This window comes from Nesoenas mayeri, assembly GCF_963082525.1.
Source record: "Nesoenas mayeri genome assembly, chromosome: 4".
NCBI lineage: Eukaryota > Metazoa > Chordata > Aves > Columbiformes > Columbidae > Nesoenas > Nesoenas mayeri.
Window position 1 is genome coordinate 54,563,100 of NC_137540.1, and position 18,421 is coordinate 54,581,520.

At 35.6% G+C, this 18,421-nt stretch overlaps 1 protein-coding gene across 1 annotated transcript in view; it reads left to right on the forward strand.

The window, feature by feature from the left end:
- Positions 1-4,353: 4,353 nt before the first annotated feature.
- Positions 4,354-18,421, forward strand: part of ARAP2 (ArfGAP with RhoGAP domain, ankyrin repeat and PH domain 2) — a gene marked incomplete at both ends in the record, with an annotated part of 128,685 nt that continues 114,617 nt past the window's right edge. Inside the window, 4 exons of the mRNA XM_080344077.1 lie at positions 4,354-5,249; positions 12,308-12,378; positions 13,241-13,320; positions 18,156-18,241. Coding sequence (XP_080200203.1) covers positions 4,354-5,249; positions 12,308-12,378; positions 13,241-13,320; positions 18,156-18,241 — 1,133 coding nt within the window. The remainder of the gene's footprint in view (positions 5,250-12,307; positions 12,379-13,240; positions 13,321-18,155; positions 18,242-18,421) is intronic.

The window sequence follows — 18,421 nt, forward strand, 5'->3', positions numbered from 1 at the left end:
AAAAGTTTCCCTTGTATTGTTTTTTATTCCACATGGCAATTTAAATGTTTACACCTATTTCTGTAAATTGAATGGTCAATTTTCTTCTGAGAAGCTTGATTTTTTTTCTATAACTGCTATAGCACTGTGTTAAATGCTGACTTTTGTCTTGATTACTCCATGATGGAGGATATGATAGTACAGCAAGAATCAGTTTCATTTAAGAAAGACAAATTCCCTGCTCCCCGCGCCCCTCCCCCCCCGCCTTTTTTCTTTAATAGGATGTATGCAAACACGTGAACTAATGTTGAAAACTGTTGTTTATTTAAACTGTCGTAGTGGTACAAATATTGATGTGAAATTGTGTATGCATATCCATGTGTATATAACAAATGTATGCATTACATATCTGATGCTGTATAAATATTCTTTATGTTTTTTATTACTTACTCAGCAATTAAAGCTATAAAGGAGTTAAAATTAGTTTTTAATTGATATACATTACATTGAAATATATTAATATAGTGGATAAGGTGGTCCTAGAGTTCTGCTTTTCTGTATACTCCTTGAGTTTAAGCCTTTAGTAGGGATAAAACTTGGTAATAGTAATATAAGAAATGATTCAAAATACATCTTCTAGCCTGGGATAAAACCATTCACTAATGTGTGTAGATTGTTTAGCTGTTTACTACTTGAACCTTTGAGTAGTTAAACCAAAACAAGAGTCAGTGTAGTCCATTGCTCAGACCCACAAAATATGTGTGACTGTGAACTTACCAGTATCTAAGCAGCTGTATAGGTAGATTGAATCAATAGCACGTCTTTATAAATCTTCTTAGAAGATGAGTCCGGAGATGGAAGGGACCCACAAGGATCATTTAGTCCATCTCCTGTCCCTGCATATGACAACCCCACAGTTCACACCATGTGTCTGAGGGTGTTGACCAGTCTCTTCTTGAATACTGTCAGGCTTGGGGTTGTGACACCTCCCTGGGGAGCCTGTTCAGTGCTCTACCACCCTCTGGGTGAAGAACCTTTTCCTAATATTCAACCTAAACCTCCCCTGGCACATCTTCCTGCCATTCCCTTGGGTTCTGTCATTGGTTGCCAGTTGATGGGTGCATTGACACCTTCTGCTGTAGATTACTACAGAAAAAAAAAAGAGCTTTGGCTTCTAGCAGTGCTGGCATTTTGTGGTCAAAAAGTCAGCGAGCAGTTTCTTCCTTTCTCGGTCTGATACATAGTTTATTTATAAAATTCGCTGCTAAAAGTAATGGTTCTTGCACATTTGGAAACAAAGTTTGTTCTGTACTAGGTATGCTTCTGCCTTGTTATGTGGTTTATACAGAGATGGGTTAGGATCCAAATCACTGATAATGCATGGCTATTTGAGTTCCTGAAGTAACAACACTGGAGGCATTCCAGAATAAGGTGTTGGCAAAGCTATTGCATGTAGAAAAATATAGTGTTTAGATACTGAAAAGAGTGTGTGAGTATAAATATATGGTTATATTAAAATACATATTTATTTATAAATATGTAACTAAAAGCTGCTTTCCTAAGCCTCTTTTTTTGGTTACTACTCAAGGTAGTAGGATTGAGAAAATGATACTCTCTGAAATAAACACTAAAACCTCAGGGAAAAAAAATAGCCAGACACCACCATGAGACCTAGAACTGCCAAGGAAGGTGGTAATGGCTGAGATTACCAAGTGCCACTCCAACATTAAAGCACTTAGACTGATATGCTAATGTTGTAGGGGTTTTATACATTAGAACGTGTGGTTTTTTGGTTGGTTGGTTGTTTTTTTTTCATTAAACATGAAAGACTCTGTTCTCTGGCACAAACAGTGCCTGCCTGATACTTTGTGCCCACTTTAACTTCTGTACTGATTATTTCTCATTCTGTACTCAGAATATATATTCAACTTCTTAAGAGACTATGTAGTTATAATTCTGTTTTTCAGGGTTTAGAGATGGGTGAAGGCCATACTGTTGAATTCTATCTTTTATAGAAGCTTATGTGAAAAGCTTGAGGAAATGCTGATGTCTGACATTTTTAAAGGTATGATTTGTGTTTAGATAAGTGCTCAAGTTGGGAAAGGACAAAGTTAAATCTAAATGCTGATTGTTAATCATTTTAGCTCAATCCAAGGCTTTTTGAATTTAAATGACTTGGGAGTGAGGGTTGACTCCCTAATGAACTTCATCTCTCTTGAGAAGTTCATATCTAAGTGGCCCATAGAGCTTTCTGTCTGAAAAGTTATAATTGCATGAATTTAATATTTGAGATAATAAGTCACTTCTCAGACTTGTGGACAGTGATCACACTGATAAAAATATTACCTCCAAAATGAAGTTAAAGAGATTAGCAAGAATCCAAAGACTTATGTTAAATAATGGAACATTTATAGTAAGTATGCTATGTTGGTTTTTTATGTCTTTCAGGAAAATGCAGGCTTGCTCATGTTGTTTGTTTTCTTTTTTTTTTTTTTTTTTTTCCCTCTTATTATGCTTTTTCCCTGTTTTTCATTGCCCCCTTTTGGAAGTGTGGGAGTAATAAAGGTATTTACAAAATTTTGCAGTGAAAGATTTCTAGTGATTCAATTAGTTATTTAATAATTTATTTCATAATAATAATATATTGCAATCACCAATAGAAGCGATAATAATAATAATACTGAATAATAATTCAGTACACTGTATTAAATTTATGTTTATTTATATGTGCCTTTGGGAATGAGGAGGGGGATAAAGATTTATTTATGACTTTTTCTGAGTAATGACTTAGTTATTCAAAAGATATTGGAGAAATCTTACAGGAAGAGGTTTTATCCTTTAATGGAGGAATTGACACAGTACAAAAATAGGCAATCTCTTAAGCTTCAATTCTAGATCCGAAGTAGTACCCTTTTTGTCAGGAAGTATCTTGAAGAATAAGGTATCAGTAACCACTGCCATGGATATCTTCTGGCCATGTAGTTTCTTTCGAACTGCTACGTAAGTCTGTTCTACCAAAGCTGTTCAACCTTTTCCAGGCTGCTTAAGGCTCATACCTGCATGCCAGGACAGCTGCCGCAGTCAGCAGGTTTCCTAAGGCCAAATTACCCTTTATACAGGAAGAGGGAGGTGAAAAAACCTGTTGATTGCTGCTGATCTTAAACCTTCTATAAAGAGATGTGATTTCAGGCTGTCTCAAACACTGTCAGAATGGTGGCTTCTGTGTCTGCTTCGTATTCTCTAAATAGTGAATTTAGATAGAGTCTTGAAAGAACAACTTAATAGGTGGAATCTGGAGAGTGCAAAATACCAAGGAAAAACTCTCATGGGCACATGAGATGCCAAATGTCCCTGGTCTGGAGACCAGAACTTGCCTACGGAGTAATGCCCTTGCTGCTGTTTGTGACCAAGGGAAAACTATTTCCTTGGCTGGGTTGAAAGCTGGTAGTTACCTGTTTCCTGTTTGCCCTCGTGACAGGGCTTTGAAGGGCCTGCTCTGCAAGACGTACTTTGATCGCCTTCTTGGCTTTCTGGCTGTAGTTATTTAAACAATTAAGGCACTTCACTCCCCTTCAACATGCTCAAGTGATTCTACCTTTGTAAGCTATTTTATTGGTTATGGTACTTGTTCAGTCAGATTCTCAGTTGAGGCGAGCTTGAGCCCATGGTTCTCATAGAATGTTCTGACCACTCATGGTGGTTTTCTTTGCTGTTTTTTTGTTTTGTTTTGTTTGTTTGTTTGTTTGTTTTTACCTGCTAAAAGTGTGTTTCTGTGCTATTAAGGGGTTAAGGCTCAGAAGATAAGGGAGTAGAAGGCCTATGCTGTAGTTACGTGGTGCTAGTGTGGGGATGGGAAAGCTCTGAGTTCCAGTTCTGGTCTTAGATTACTTTTTCTCCCCCTTCTGTCTGAGTACTGTGTAAATAAAAGTGTGTGTGTAGGTAAGCGGTTCATCTCCTAACTGTTCATCTTAACGTTAAATACTAGGATTGTATGTTTTAAGACTGTATAGCTTGTGCAGAGTTAAGACTCTGATTTCTCTGTTCTCTTTATGCAGGCCAAGATAAAAGGATGGAGAGGTTCTGCTATTTACCATCTTTGAAATTTTCATATATAAGCAATTTCAAAATATTACTATACAAATGACAGGAAGCCTTTCAGAATTTTATAAGTGATCACTGTGAGTTCAGGTAGGAATTTTTTTTAATGCCCTTTTTCTTTTCTGTAGGTTTGCAGTCTTTTAAAAAAAACAATTTGAACTGAAGAACCTTGAAGACGTGCCTTGAAGAAAGAGATATTTTCCACTGGCTGGCTGATAACAAATTTAGAGAGCTTTGTTGCTGGCGAATATGCATGCATCCTGACTACATTTCTACATGACTGTGTGGGGCAATATTCGGGATGAAGCGGCCATCATGTCATCCACAGGCAATGGCACTGATATTGAAGAATTCTTGGCCAACATTAACTTGGGGCAGTATCTTCCTAACTTTAAAGAATGTGGCTATAAAGTTGTGACAGATTGTGTGGGAATAAACAACAGTGTGCTTCAGCAGATGGGAGTGTTACCAACAGGGCACCGCAGAAGGATTCTTAAGCAATTAGATACCACTCTTTCAAAAATGCAAGGAAATTCTTTTTTCTATGAAAATCTAAAAGACTTGAAAGATTTAGAAGAGAAGCAGTGTCTGTCCTTGGATCAGATGTCTCCAATACGTGATTCAGGTGTAGATGGGACTAGCTTGATACCTGCAACATTGTCAGAACAACTTAATAAAGCTGACATTGATAAAGAAAGGTTTGAACTTGCACAGCAAAACTTATCTGGGGCAAATGATGATACCATTACAAATGTGGATTTTTCTAGTTTGTACCAGAATTCAGACAGCCTACGAAAAGCTGTCAGTCTAAGTGGAAGTATTAAGATGAATTCTCAGCCAGAGACACCACTGGAAGAGGCTGCTGCATACCAAGCTGATGAGCACTTCACTGGCTGTTCAGCCTTTTGTGATCCTCCTTCATTTGCTCATTCATGTGAGACAAAACACAGCGAAAACAAACATCTGATGTTTGCAGATGAGCGTGATTTACCTGATAGTGAGCCAAATTCTCCATTCGTTAAGTTTGAAGGAGAAATGATAGACAATGACTTGTATGATTCTTGTACACAAAACTGTGTGAAAGTATTTCCAAGAGCAAGCCGGTCTTTTATATTAAGGCATCGACCTGTACCAGAAATTCCCGAATCAAGTAAAGTTCAAGCTTCATCAAGGTAACTGCTGTTCCTTTCTAACAAAAAATTTCTGTTGTAATCATAATTGTAGAAATTTTGGTTTGGAGTTTCTCATGAGATTTTTTTGTGTCATTTTTCTGTGTGGGTGGTGGTTTTTTGTTTTTTTTTTTTTTTTTTTTAAGATATGTGCTGTAAATACACTGCAAAATTGTGACAAAATGGTGATTTCAAGAGGGCTACAAATTCACCTCCAAGTATAAAAATCTATTCTTATGATGAGATAATAGTTATTGTGAAACACAGGTATTCAGGTTGTATCTTAGTAACTTTTAAGGTTGTACCTTTCAAGAGATACTGTTCTTGGAAAAAACAAGTTTATAATGTTTTTTTTTTCACATGTAACGTATAGGAAAGATCCAGGAAGTTCTACACAACTACATGTATTAATGTAGTTTTATCAAAAAGCGGGGCAAAATTTAGAAAAACTTTCTGGTCTATTTTTGTGCATTGTATGGTAAACAAAGCAGGACATATCTGATAGGATTGCACACATGGACACAACAAGAGGATTATATGAGTCTTAGCCTTAAAGCACGTAGAATTTATATGTAAAGACAAATACATTTTTTTTGTTTTAAATTAGAACATGATATGATGTGGAGGAGGAAATTGCATCATACTGGTGGTCTGAAGCAAGAACTTTCTTCAAGGTGGCTCTTAGATCGATTTCTAAACTGGCTGTCATTTAAGTGTTAACTCAGAGAATGTATGCAACCAGTTTGTCATATTAGGTATTGGCTTTTGCTGATGTTCTCGTAGTAACGAAAACTTAACGGTTAATGATGATTGTAATATAAAAACATTTTTGAGGCACTACAGCAGGAAAGAAAAAAGTGGAAAAAGAGAATGGAATGTTTATAAGGATAGCTCTGTGCAGCACTGGTGAGAGTAGTATTGGATGGAGTCCAGTAAAGTTTGTTGTGATAAATTGCATAGAAGAGTTGCATTTTTTTTTTTTTTTTTTAAATATTCATGTGATGTGGGTAAGGATTTTTCTTCCTTCAAAATGGTTGAGTTCATAATTTGAATCCACAAGTTAGTGAGTAGCACTTATTGTCTTGAATAAGCATTCGTTGTTGTAGCTTGACTTGGAAAAATATGATGGAATGTAGAGGAAAAGGTCAAATGTTAGAACTTCACTCCAGGCCTATCTAAATGAAAGTAATATTGTTTGAATGCTACAAATAATAGGTACTGAATTTGCAGTTGTTCACAATATTACAGGCTGTGTAAACTAAGAATATCTCCCCACAGATTAATGCGTGATATTTTTGTTCTCTTAATGGTAAGGTTTTAATTGTCATGCTGGTTAAGTGTCTTAAAAAGAAAAGAAAAAATTCATGCAAAGACAGATGCAAAGTTTTGTCAGTGTAGGCATAAACAAATCATTAGATATCATTAGGTTGCACTTTTTTTAGTCTCTCTCTCTCTTTTTTTTTTTTTTTAAACCCCTAGCTATGCCTGGAAGGGACATGTCTCAGAATGTTTTGTATTTATCTTGTCTTTTTCATCTGCATATCTCAGCAGTTAGAAACATCATTAGCAAGATTAGCGAGTTTATACATGCCCTAAATGCAGACTTTTCCCAGCATTTAAACGTTTCTTTTAAATTATTGAAAGAAGTCAGTATTAAATGTTGTACTACAATTGTTTGTTTGAACAGATGAAGAGGCAAAGATCCTTTGTAACAATTAAGAGAGATTGTTGCGTGTCTTAAAAAATGTTTCCTTAGTGCTTTCTAAATCACCAAAAATGTGTGCTTATTGAAACTTAAGTATGAATACTGTTCAGTGGGAGGTAGCTTTATGTTGACTTTATTATATGAAGTACAGATAACCACTCTACAAAAGTTATTCCTGCTGAATAGGAATCTCATCCTAAAAGATAACAATAACTTATGCTCTTAATGTTTTCTGAGAAACAAGCACTCAGTAGAGAATGTATTTGCTGTATTTGTAGTCTTTCCACCATTGAAGTAAATCCTCCAAAACCCAGTCTATTAGTGAAATATGACTGGGTCTCTAACTTCATTACTCATCATTTTGATTTGTGAGCTCCAGCTTATTTTCTTAATCTTATGCTTCAGTTGTAGCAATATGGAAATCTTGGAGGGCAAGTAGCAGTTTGTCTGAGGAAGATCAAGGCTAAACCAGAACTTCAAAGCAGAACTTAAATGTCAGAGAAGTGTTCTTGATAACTGTGCTGGGTATTTTTTAGAGGCAAAAAATTAATGCAGAACTTAAAAATGGCAGCTTGCAGCATCTTTAACCTCAGGAAAGTTTGTGTTTGTCTTAGAGAATTGCATAGACAAATATTCTCATTTGACATATGTTGATAGGGGCTGGTTTCATCCTTGTGACACTGTGTGAAGGCTTTTCCATATAGACTGAGAAATCCTGCTGAAATCTTCTGTGAAACTCAGCATTTCCTTCTAGTTGTGCATGGATATTATTCATTACATTTTTATGCAAGGAAATACTTTTCTCATGATCTCCTGTGTGCCTTCTGGCACAAGAAGTTCGTACGGTCCATCTCCTTGTGCACCATAGTAGAGCTCCGACGATGTCGCTTTTTTATTATCAGTAATGTGCTTGCCCCTCTTCCAATTATATCCCTGTGCCTCATTTGTATTTCTGGCTCTTGCCTGTAAAAAACACACCCTCCAACTGCTAAGTCACAATAGCACTAAAAGAAACCTACCAGCCAAAAACCACCAAAAAAACCCCAGGTCAAACCACACAAAACCCAGAAAACAAACAAAACAAATCAACAGAAAATGCACCACAACCAAACAAAATTAAACAAAAAAAGGTTACTATTACACAGTGTTCTTGATAGTGAGGTCATTGTGCAGATTGTAATAGCGGTTTTTGTTGGTCAGAATTGAAGTGATGTGTAATTATGCTAGATTATTGTCAGCTAGACTTTTCCTCCTTATAACATCATGAGCTCTCTTGATACAGAATTAGTAAAGATCACTCTAAAGGCATTTCAAAGCACTGGAGTTGTTAAGGAGACTGAAAATCATCTTTATCAATAGAAATGTGTCTAAAATGCCTTTTTTAGACAAATTCATCACCCTTTATGAGACCCTGTATTCTGTATTGAAGAGAGCAGTCTCAAATTTTTAATATGGTTCCCCAGTAATGTTATGGAACAGAGCAAAAGGTTAAACAGAGTGGATTGGAAGTTTTGTGGTCTCTCTTGGTACTTTAAGTGACTTTCATATAGACATAAGTGAAAAATTGAGGCTTTTGTAAGACAAACTAGGGAAAGTAAAGCAATGGGTGGAGGTAACACTGATGTGCCTTTAGCTCAAGATTAAAGATAAGTATAGAGGTAGTTTTAGAGGCTTTGGATCCTCTGGATCATGTTATTTAGCAGTCAGGTGAAATAGCTACTGTTGCATTGTTCAAAGGAGCAACATGTTCAAAGAGAAAGCTTAAGCAGATTTGTAACATGGTAGACCTGTTTGTTGCTACTGAATGCTACACAGATAAAATTTCAGACTGATGAACTCTGTATACTTTTTTTTTTTTTTCATATCCACTAACTTTGTTACTTGTGTTAGAATCATATAATCATAGAATCATATAGTCTTTTTGGTTGGAAGAGACCCTCAGGATCACGGAGTCCAACCATAGCCTAACTCTTGCACTAAACAATGTCCCTAAGAACCTCGTCTAAATGCCTTTTAAACACTTTTCAGGTGTGGTGACACCACCACCTCCCTGGGCAGCCTGTTCCAATGTCCAACAATCCTTTCCATGAAGATTTTTTTTCCTAATATTCAGTCTCAACCTCCCCTGGCACAACTTGAGGCCATTTTCTCTTATCCTATCACTTGCTGTTTGGGAGAAGAGACCAACACCCTCCATGCTACAACCTCCTTTCAGGTAGCTGTAGACAGCAATAAGGTCTCCCCTCAGCCTCCTTCTCCAGGATAAACAGGCCCAGTTCCCTCAGCCACTCCTTAAAAGACTTGTGCTCCAGGCTCCTCACCATTCTGCACTCTCTTTAGTATTTCAATGTCCTTCTTATGATGAGGGGCCCAAAACTGAACATGGGATTCAATGTACAGCCTCACCAGCACTGAGTACAGTGGCACAATCACTTCTCTAGTCCTGCTGGTCACACTATTTCTGATAAAAGCCAGAATGCGGTTGGTCTTTTTGGCCACCTGAGCACACTGCTGGTAATGTTGAGTAGTGGGATCACTCAGGTTCTTTATTAAGAGAAATAAGAAGAATAATAGACCATAAGTAATTCTAGAAAATATGCTGCTTTTGGGGGAAAATATAAATAAATATATGATGGTGCTTGGCACTGCTTGCTTTTTGCAGCTGGTAGATCCCATGGTTGAAACTTCTTGTTTGGTGCTGATATTTTTTTAGATTCTATTTCTTAGCATATAAGTAGTCAAAATTTCTTATGAGATGCCAAAGCTAGTGCTGGTGTATCTCTCTACTCTTATGTTCTGTCACACAAAGCAAAGTTTTCAGGAGTGAGAAGCTGTTGTCTCTTTTCCTATGGTCAAGTATCATTATTAATTTACCTTTGCAAAAAGTTGAGGAAGCCCAAAGCTCTAACACAGTATGCTAGAGCACTTTTAACATGTTTGCTTTATGGAAGGGTTGGGTCTTGAGATAGAGAGAGAATAAAACATGTTTTGAATGAGTTTGGAAACAAAAGCTTTGCTCATTTAAAACACTCAGCAGGTGAATGCCAGTGAAGGCTTTGAAGCCTTGACTGCTGGCACTGACCTCTCTCCCTCACTTTCTTTGTGAGGTGACAGGAATATGTGGAATAAAACAACTCAGCCCAGTGCGAAGTGCTCACCTTTCCAGTCTTGGCCTTTAGCAAGACCAGTCACTGCCTCATCACACCCTTTCATCCTGTTTACGCACAAGGAAAGGCCGGTGGGGAAGAGGATGGAGGCTGAGCTGCATCCAGTACCTCTTGATATATGAAAATAGTGGGTCTTAATCTCCATGGCTGTAACAAAGTGCTAACTTAATTGAAATTTTTGTATCTTTGTAAAATTGGCACACTTTGTGATTGGCAGACTGCTTGTACTATACTTCCTATAAAGAGAAAACAAAGAAGGTCCTTAATCTGAAGAGGTATTAAATTTTGAAAATGTTTAAGGAAAATCATAATGTATGTAGGTATAAAATTTCTTTCCATCTTACTTGCTCAAGAAGAAGTCTTCCATATTTTTCTATCTTTTAATCCAGGTATTCAATTCGTACAAAATTATCTATCATATTCTACTGAGCACTGACAAATTATTATTTTGTACCTGGTACTGTATATTATTCGTTATACAAAAATCTTTTAAGCAGATATTCAAAGTAAGTTTGTTCTATTTATTTTATATCTTGAGATAGCTGTTATATGATGGTAGCTGCAACTTTTGTTTTTAAAAAATGACAAAATTTTTATTTTTGATTGCTGAAAAAATAAGAATACAGTTTGCTTATTAGCAGGTTTTCTTGCCATGTATGCATACACATAGGTAAATAATCAAAAAAGAACACACAAGTCCTGAAAAATATATGAATTAAAAAATGCATGTCTTTGTAAGCATTGTTAGTGTAAATGCATGGAGTTAGTTTGCTAATGTAACTTCAAAACTACATCAATTTTAGTAAATTGTATGAAGAAACATAGACTTTTAAAGTATTTGCTGTGTATTTTTTGTAATTATAACATGATAGAGAAAACAATTAAGGAGCTTTGTTGATATAACATGGATAACATATGAAATGTCAAATAACTTTATAAGTTGTGGCTTCTGTATTGAATTTAATCTAATAATTTGTTTGGGGTAGATTTAGGAGGGGATTAAAAATGATATGAAATAGAGTGCGTAAGTGTATGCCTTCTGTCATAGAGAAACAACAGCCTGCTGCGTAGAGTAATTCAACTTGGACTTAATGGAACAGTATTTCTAAAGTTTTGAATATAGCTAATCTTAAAAGAATAAAATTTTTCAATCTGTGTAGTAGGGAAACAAAAATTAGTAATAATGATATTTTTAATCAAACATCTTTGTCTCTGAAGGATAGAGGACCTGCCAACTGTTAGAATAACTTCAAGGATCTTGTATGGCATTTATCAGTCAATGAACATTCTGTAAGGATGCATGAGGATCTATGTCACCGTTACTTCAAGCAGAGAAAATTAAATTAAGAAGAAAAAATGCTAATTATTCATGTTAACGGGGGCAATCAGAGCTTGGCTGAAAACACCTCTAATGCAGACTGCTAGAGTACTGAAGATGGGTTAGAAATGTACTAATTCAGGCATATTTGTTCCTATGTTCTTATTCTAAAGCTGCTGTCTTGGCCTGAAATCTCAATAATAATAATTAAAAAAAATGTGATCTTGAGCAGCATGATGAGTGCCACTATACATTAAATTGCTGGAATACTTAGGGGCTAACACAACACTGATGATAAAATAATTTGTCTGTTGTGTGTGGGGACACATTCTTATTGATCTACAGAATGCTCAGCAGTAGTCACAGGCAGTTGCAATGCAATCTTGTCTGTGACTCAGATTGAAAACTTTCTGGGAAAAAAAATGACCTTAGCGAATCAAAGCATACAGCATTTTTTTTTCAGTGGTTGAGAGCATGTTTTGTCTGAATTTCCATGCCCAGGCTCCCTTAGACGTTAATGTGAAATTAGATTTTCACGGTACATCCTTCTTTATATATAGTAGTTTTTAATCAGTGTGAAGGAGAAGGATGGGGGAGGAGTGGGAGGATCTTCATACTTCTCAGAAATACAAATGTATAGTAAGGTTAATTCAAAACAAATAAACCAAACTCAAGATGTAGTCAGTGTCATAAAGGGAGGAAAACACATGTTGGGTGACTTTAAGATGAAATCAGAAATTTTCCAAAGGCTTAAAAATGACTGTTTCTATATTTGTATATGATTTTAATAGTTTAACTGCATAAGATATTTTTGCTCCATTTCTCGGAAGTTTCACTTAATGTTTTCATTTTTTGCTTTATTTTGTTCAAGTTCCCTTCAGAGAAGAAGAGGTGTGGATCTTGTAAATATTCCTTGCGCTGGGAGGCAAACATCACAGAACAGTGAGTTAAGCATGCTGATATTTATATCTTGAATACTGAGGAAAAAGAAACCTCAGACCAGAAGTTGTCTAAAGTGGATACTGACTTGCCTATTTTAAGAAATGTTGGGCATCTGGAAGTTCTGGAAAAATGACGTATATAATAGAAGAGAAGAGCATTTAGACAGTTCTGCATTTTTACTTACTTTTTGTTTATGAACTAATAAATTGAAAATTAGAAAATACAGTCTTAAAAATCTCATTTAATTTATTTTTTTACTGTAAAGTATTTTGAGTTTCTAAGATGCGATACGTAGTGGTTTTATTTTTTTTTTTAAACAGAGTTAGCGTTGAAAGATGTAAGGGGCATATTCTTGATCAATGCTGCTTAATTTTTTAGTTACTGCTTATAGCTCCGGGAAAATAATTGTACTAAACATTATACTGGAAGAGTTTAGAAATCTTTTGCAGTCAGTTGTAATCAAAAGTTCTTTCATACTCTGTAGATATGTCTTGTTTGAAGTTATGTATATTAATTTCAAGCAAATACTTGGTGACAAAATGAAGACTCAAAAATGAGTTTTTGTGGTGTTTGTTGTTTGGATTTTTGTTTGTTTTGGTTTTGTTTTGTTTGTTTGTTTTCACTTGATGCAGTGTAGGAAAGAAGAAAATGCTTGTATGCAAGTTATATTTAAATTATATAGTAGTAGTGTCTGAGGGGGAAAAAATGTGTCTGGTGTTCTGTTAGAAATGGGAAATAGCTGCTTCTTCAAAATTTTTGCTGAGAAGGACAGAGAAATCACAAACAGAAAAATCTCTCTCCTTGTTGATTTTATTAGTATTTTAATAGAATATTGACTGGTTTTTGTTTTTTTCTCTTAAAGAAATTTTCACAGAAGAAAAGCCACCTATCATATCTCCATATGGGGAAACCTTTATTTGTGACAACCCTAAAGATGCTAAAGTAAGTTGAAGTCTGGATATCTTCCCTTTAGTCTATCTTCACTTTAATTTTCATATTTCATGTATTTTATGTTACCCTTAATTTTTTTTTTCTCTGCTTTTTCATTTCCCAGTACCTCTTCTGTCTTTTTAGGTACCTGCAAAGGTTTATAATGTAAATATTTGTGCACTAGTGACTTTTTTAATCTTGAGATACACTCTGTACTGTTCAATAGTTATAGGAAGGTGTGGCGTGTGGGGTTTTTTGGGTGGTGTGTTGTTGTTGTGATGGTGTTGTTTTGTTTTATTTTTAAAGCAATATAGGACAGATAACTGACCCTTTTTTTTTTTTATGCCCAGGCCTGCCAATTCAAATGCAAACCAGTCAGTTATAGGCAATTGCAGACCACCTTGATGACTCCCTTTTACCTTCTTTGGTACAGTGGTATATTGTAATACTTTGTGCCTAAGTGAGGTTAACTCATGAATAACCATTAGAATTCACTACTAAAGGTAGAAGTGGCTTTTCACTCTTCTGATAGTTGCAGATCAAGCCTGGACATCTCTACACAGCTTACATGTTAGCTTTGATGATCTCATGGCAACTTTTGACCATAGCCTTTTTTAGTTCCTGTATATGAATGTTTTCAGGACTTCTGATATTTTTCATGCATTCCCTAACCAGAAAGTCACTTTTGCTGTAGGATTCTTTGAAGCAAGTCACTGTTGTAGGATTCTCTGAAGTGAACCTTTTTTGTTGAGGTCTGTAATAGATGGTGTGAATGTTGTAGAAGGCATGTGGACAGACTTTGGAATTGTGTGGAGATCTGGGAGGCAAACTAGCTTAGTTAGGCATCCGCTAAGTGCTGCAAATCCCAGCTCCTACTGCTTTCTTAACAGGATGCAAACCAGAAATTGTTGATTCTGTGGCTGCTTGTACTTGTCCCAGCCAATCTCAAGTCACTGAGTTAGAGAAAACAGTAAATTATTCTTGGTTTCCGTCCTGATCTTCACTCTAATGTTTCAATTTTTAAACTATTTTAAAATATTGACTAAAATGAAACCTACTCAAATGGATGCCTAGGATTTTTATTTTTCCCAATTTTATTTTTTTTAAGAAAGGGTCAGGGAAAATAAGTGGTTCAAATTTCATCTTCTAACGGAGGTGGTTTTAGAAGCATAAAAATATTCTTTATTTTTGATCTGTGCTTTATTTTCTTTGGAAATATGTTGTGATTTTTTGTTGTTGACTTTTTAAGGAGGTATGCATAAGTTCATGTCTTGTTTCTCCTTCTAGTTCTTACCTGTGTGCAAAAGTGATTTCTGAGCTTTTGTTTTCTTTCCTTGTGTACAGTGTTTTGCCTGTGCCAGTTACTGTTGTCTGTGCCAATGTCTTTAAAAATTCAAAATTTAACTTCTTTGTAATTAGTTCGATGGGATAAGGAGGTTTTTTGGAGAAAATTCCCTAGCCACCTTATTACTTTTTAGCATTATTCTGTATGTTTCATTGAAATGATTATAAAAAAGCATACCCAGTAAGGTTGTCAGCAATCTGGATTAACTGCTTGAAATAAAATTGTGATTTCGGCTGGTTGTAGAATCATGATTAATGCGGTTTATTATAACATGCCTACCCTGATCTGAAGATTTGAATTTTAATTATCACTTTCATGTAAGTGAACAATTTCTTGAGTTATATTTATCACATGCCTGTTGGAAACTTCATAGTTAATTTTGGTTCCATTAGAACTGAATTGCAGACAAAGGTCATAAAGAACCATAAAACAAAGGTCCGAAGATACATTTCACTTGCAGATTTTTTTTTTTTCAGTAGGTATCAAGTATCCTAGAAACAAATAAAAAGGTTTAGATAACACTGTAAATCTCTGAGATTTTAGGGTTTGTGATTGTTACTTTGTTTTAAAAAATAAGCTCACGTGGGAATATATTTTGTCTATATAGAAGAAAATAGCAAATTGTTATAATGACTAAGTGTAGTTTGTTCTAAGGGCTTGTAAGTTGGCTGTTACCCTTCTTCCTGTCTCATTGATGTAAAGAAAAAAAAAGGCTTCTGTAGGCTTTTGTAAAGGGAGTGTCTGTAGAAATAGGTAATGAGTCACTACAGACTGGAGGCAAGTGAGCATAAGAGAACAGGGAATTAAGGTTATAAGGAAAACATACCTTTGACTTAGGTCAGGAAGAAAGACAGCTAGAAGCAGAAACCTCTAAAGGGGAACTGAAGAAGGAACTTTTTTATTATACTGATATAAAACAAAACAAAAAAAAAACCACAAATAACATTCTAAATATTTTAGAGCTGATTTATTGTTGTGTCCAACTGAAGAGTCAAGTATATTAGAGTTCATTCACAGAAAAACTGAGTTCTGATGAGTTCAGGCGTCTAGAGTAAATATTGGCTTTATTTCTTGCTTTAGGCTGTCAGACTGAATTAAACATACATGTTGAGTTCAGTAAGCTGTGTGAGCTCCAAAGCATTGTGACATTGTGGAATGCTGGCCAGATTGCAAATCTTACCATTTAAAAATAAGAGCCCTTAATATTTTAAAAGGAAGAATTTGTCTTTATGAACCTGTTATAAAATTGTATTGCCAAACCATGATTCAAGAATCAACCTGAGGAGAATGGTATGACATTAGCTGTAATTGAAGACTAAGGCAGTATCTTTTGAAGAAGATGCCTGTGCTGAATGACATTGGGTATTTGTTTAATGTAGTCTCAGTCCTGATACTCTTAGTGCAGTCCATATGTTTTAGCAATCAGATTTTCTGACTTGCTGTTATGATTAAGACTACCTGTTAGAAAAAGCTAAAATGAAAAAGGCATCTGAATTACTTCCTGATTGAAAGCAGAGCGTTTTTATGTAGGGCTACAAGTAGGCAGGGATCTATCTGGGATCCGGAAGCCAGATTTCTTCCTTAAGGGTAGGTGCTTCCTGTGTGTAAGAACAGTATATATTTAGAAACAGTTTCTGTGTAATATATGTATCTATCTCTTCAGAAATACTTCTCTTATAAAGGTGTCTTCAGGAGAAAATGCTGCTGCTAGCTATTGTTGTATAATACCTTGGAGGTCTGCAGGAGGTGGGAGATGGGAGTTTTGTCTGATCTTGAGTCAGAGCATCTTGTAGAGCAATTCTGTAAACAACACATTGGAAATGTCTGGGTTTTATTTTGGGTGAAATACATGTCTTTGTGAGAAAATAGAACTCCTGGTCCCCACAACCTGTCTTCATTTGTAGACTTCTACATTTTAAAATCTACTAACAATAGAAATGTGTTTTTGATTATTGCTTGGAAGTTCCCAGGCTCCCTGAATTTGCTTGCCCAAGTGCTGAAGATTGCAGAGTGGGCACAAGGAGTACTTAAAACTGTTATCATAATGGTTTATGAGAAGGAGAAAGAGGTACTGCCACATGGCTTCAGTGGGTTTGGTTTGTGGTTGCATCCTGATAAGCAAATGAAGATAAAAGATGCTGACCATTTTTACTCTGAAGATGCTTCACGGGTGATATTAACATCGTGACTATTACATGGAAGCGGGACACTACCATTTTCCCTCCTTTTTGGAGATTCTAGTCAATCCAAGCATCTGATAAGCAGTGGAAAGGTTGCTTTCGAGTTCTCTGTTCAGTTTGTTTGCAAGGTGTATGGGTGTATTATTAATAATAATAATCTAATCCTTGGTGCTCCAAAATAATTCATACTGTGGTGTGTGGGTTGTGGTTGTTTTTTCATGTGTTGTGTTTTGTTTTTGTGTTTTTTTTAATAATGGATCTGGCTGGCAGAGGAGAGAAGAGTGTTCACCTGGGTTTACCCTATCATCAGCCTCTGATTTACACAATTTTTGCTGCAGTGTACACATACACAGCTTTGGGCTATGTTCTTTTTTAAGCTTGCCTTTTCATGTTGCCAAGGTGCAGCCCTCAAGTACAAGATGTGATACTGCTGCTCAGAAAATAAATGGCAACCATTGTGAAAGCTTATCCACTTTTTTTCTGCCACCCTTCAGCTTTGTGACATACACATCAAAGCTTAAAGGAGTAAATTAAAATCCTTCCAGAGAATGCATAAAGATGTTCATATTAGTGGGGTTTTGTTTGTTTGGTTTTTTTAAGGAAGCAAGATGAGTATTGAGAAGCTTAGCAATGCTATAAGATTGTCAGATCAAGTTTAGGAAGTGTGAAATGTAATGTTCTTGAACAGTGTTAACCTTGACATTTTGTACACTGCAAGTATTTTATGATAAAGATTTCTAAACAGACATTACTAAGTGTGCCTTTTAGGAAGAAGAGCTTGGCAAGAAAATGCAAGATATATTCGTTATGGCTGAGTTCAGTCTTTCTGTAGGAATTTATATTTACCGTTATTTTATCTCTAGTGTACTGTGAATACTGTACATTTAATTTGGAGGAATGTTGATATGAAAGATAGAGTAGCAGTGGCAAATCATAAATGGTGTATTTAATGTACATGCAACGCATGGCTCTTGAGCTTAGAAAATTTCAGGGTAAAGATAATACTCAACTGTACCTCAAGAAAAGTCAGAGTGCTGATGTTTCTATGCACTGAATTTCTTTATCTAGTTTATTTTTATCAGTTATTTTGGACTATGCTCAAATGTTTTATGAGTTTTATTATTTAAAATGGAAATATTGAGAGTAACATTTCTTGAAATACTTTTAAAAACATGATCTTTCAAGTGTATATTTGAAACTGTGGCAAAGAATAACTATGCTGTTTAGGTTGTTGTTTGTGTGTGGTTTGTGTCTACGGTAATTTAAACATAACTTACTACTTTGGTACCAAGTGTTGATTACAAAATATTTTTTTTTTCTAGGAACATCATGGAAATGAACTCCTGGCTTTTGAAAATAAATTGGATGTAGAAATGAATGAAGAGTATTCTTCTTACAAGAATCTATGGTATCAAATAAAAGCTATAAAGAAATTTAAAATGTAAAGAGGAGGGAGTTTTTTACTGGTATCACAAGTAGATCTCTACCTCTGAAGGTGCAACCATGACTGTATTCAGTTTTTTTTCCCTATTTGAGCCTTCACCCCGTGCTCTAGGAGGCAAAGTTTGGCTCTGTGCCTGTCCTGAGA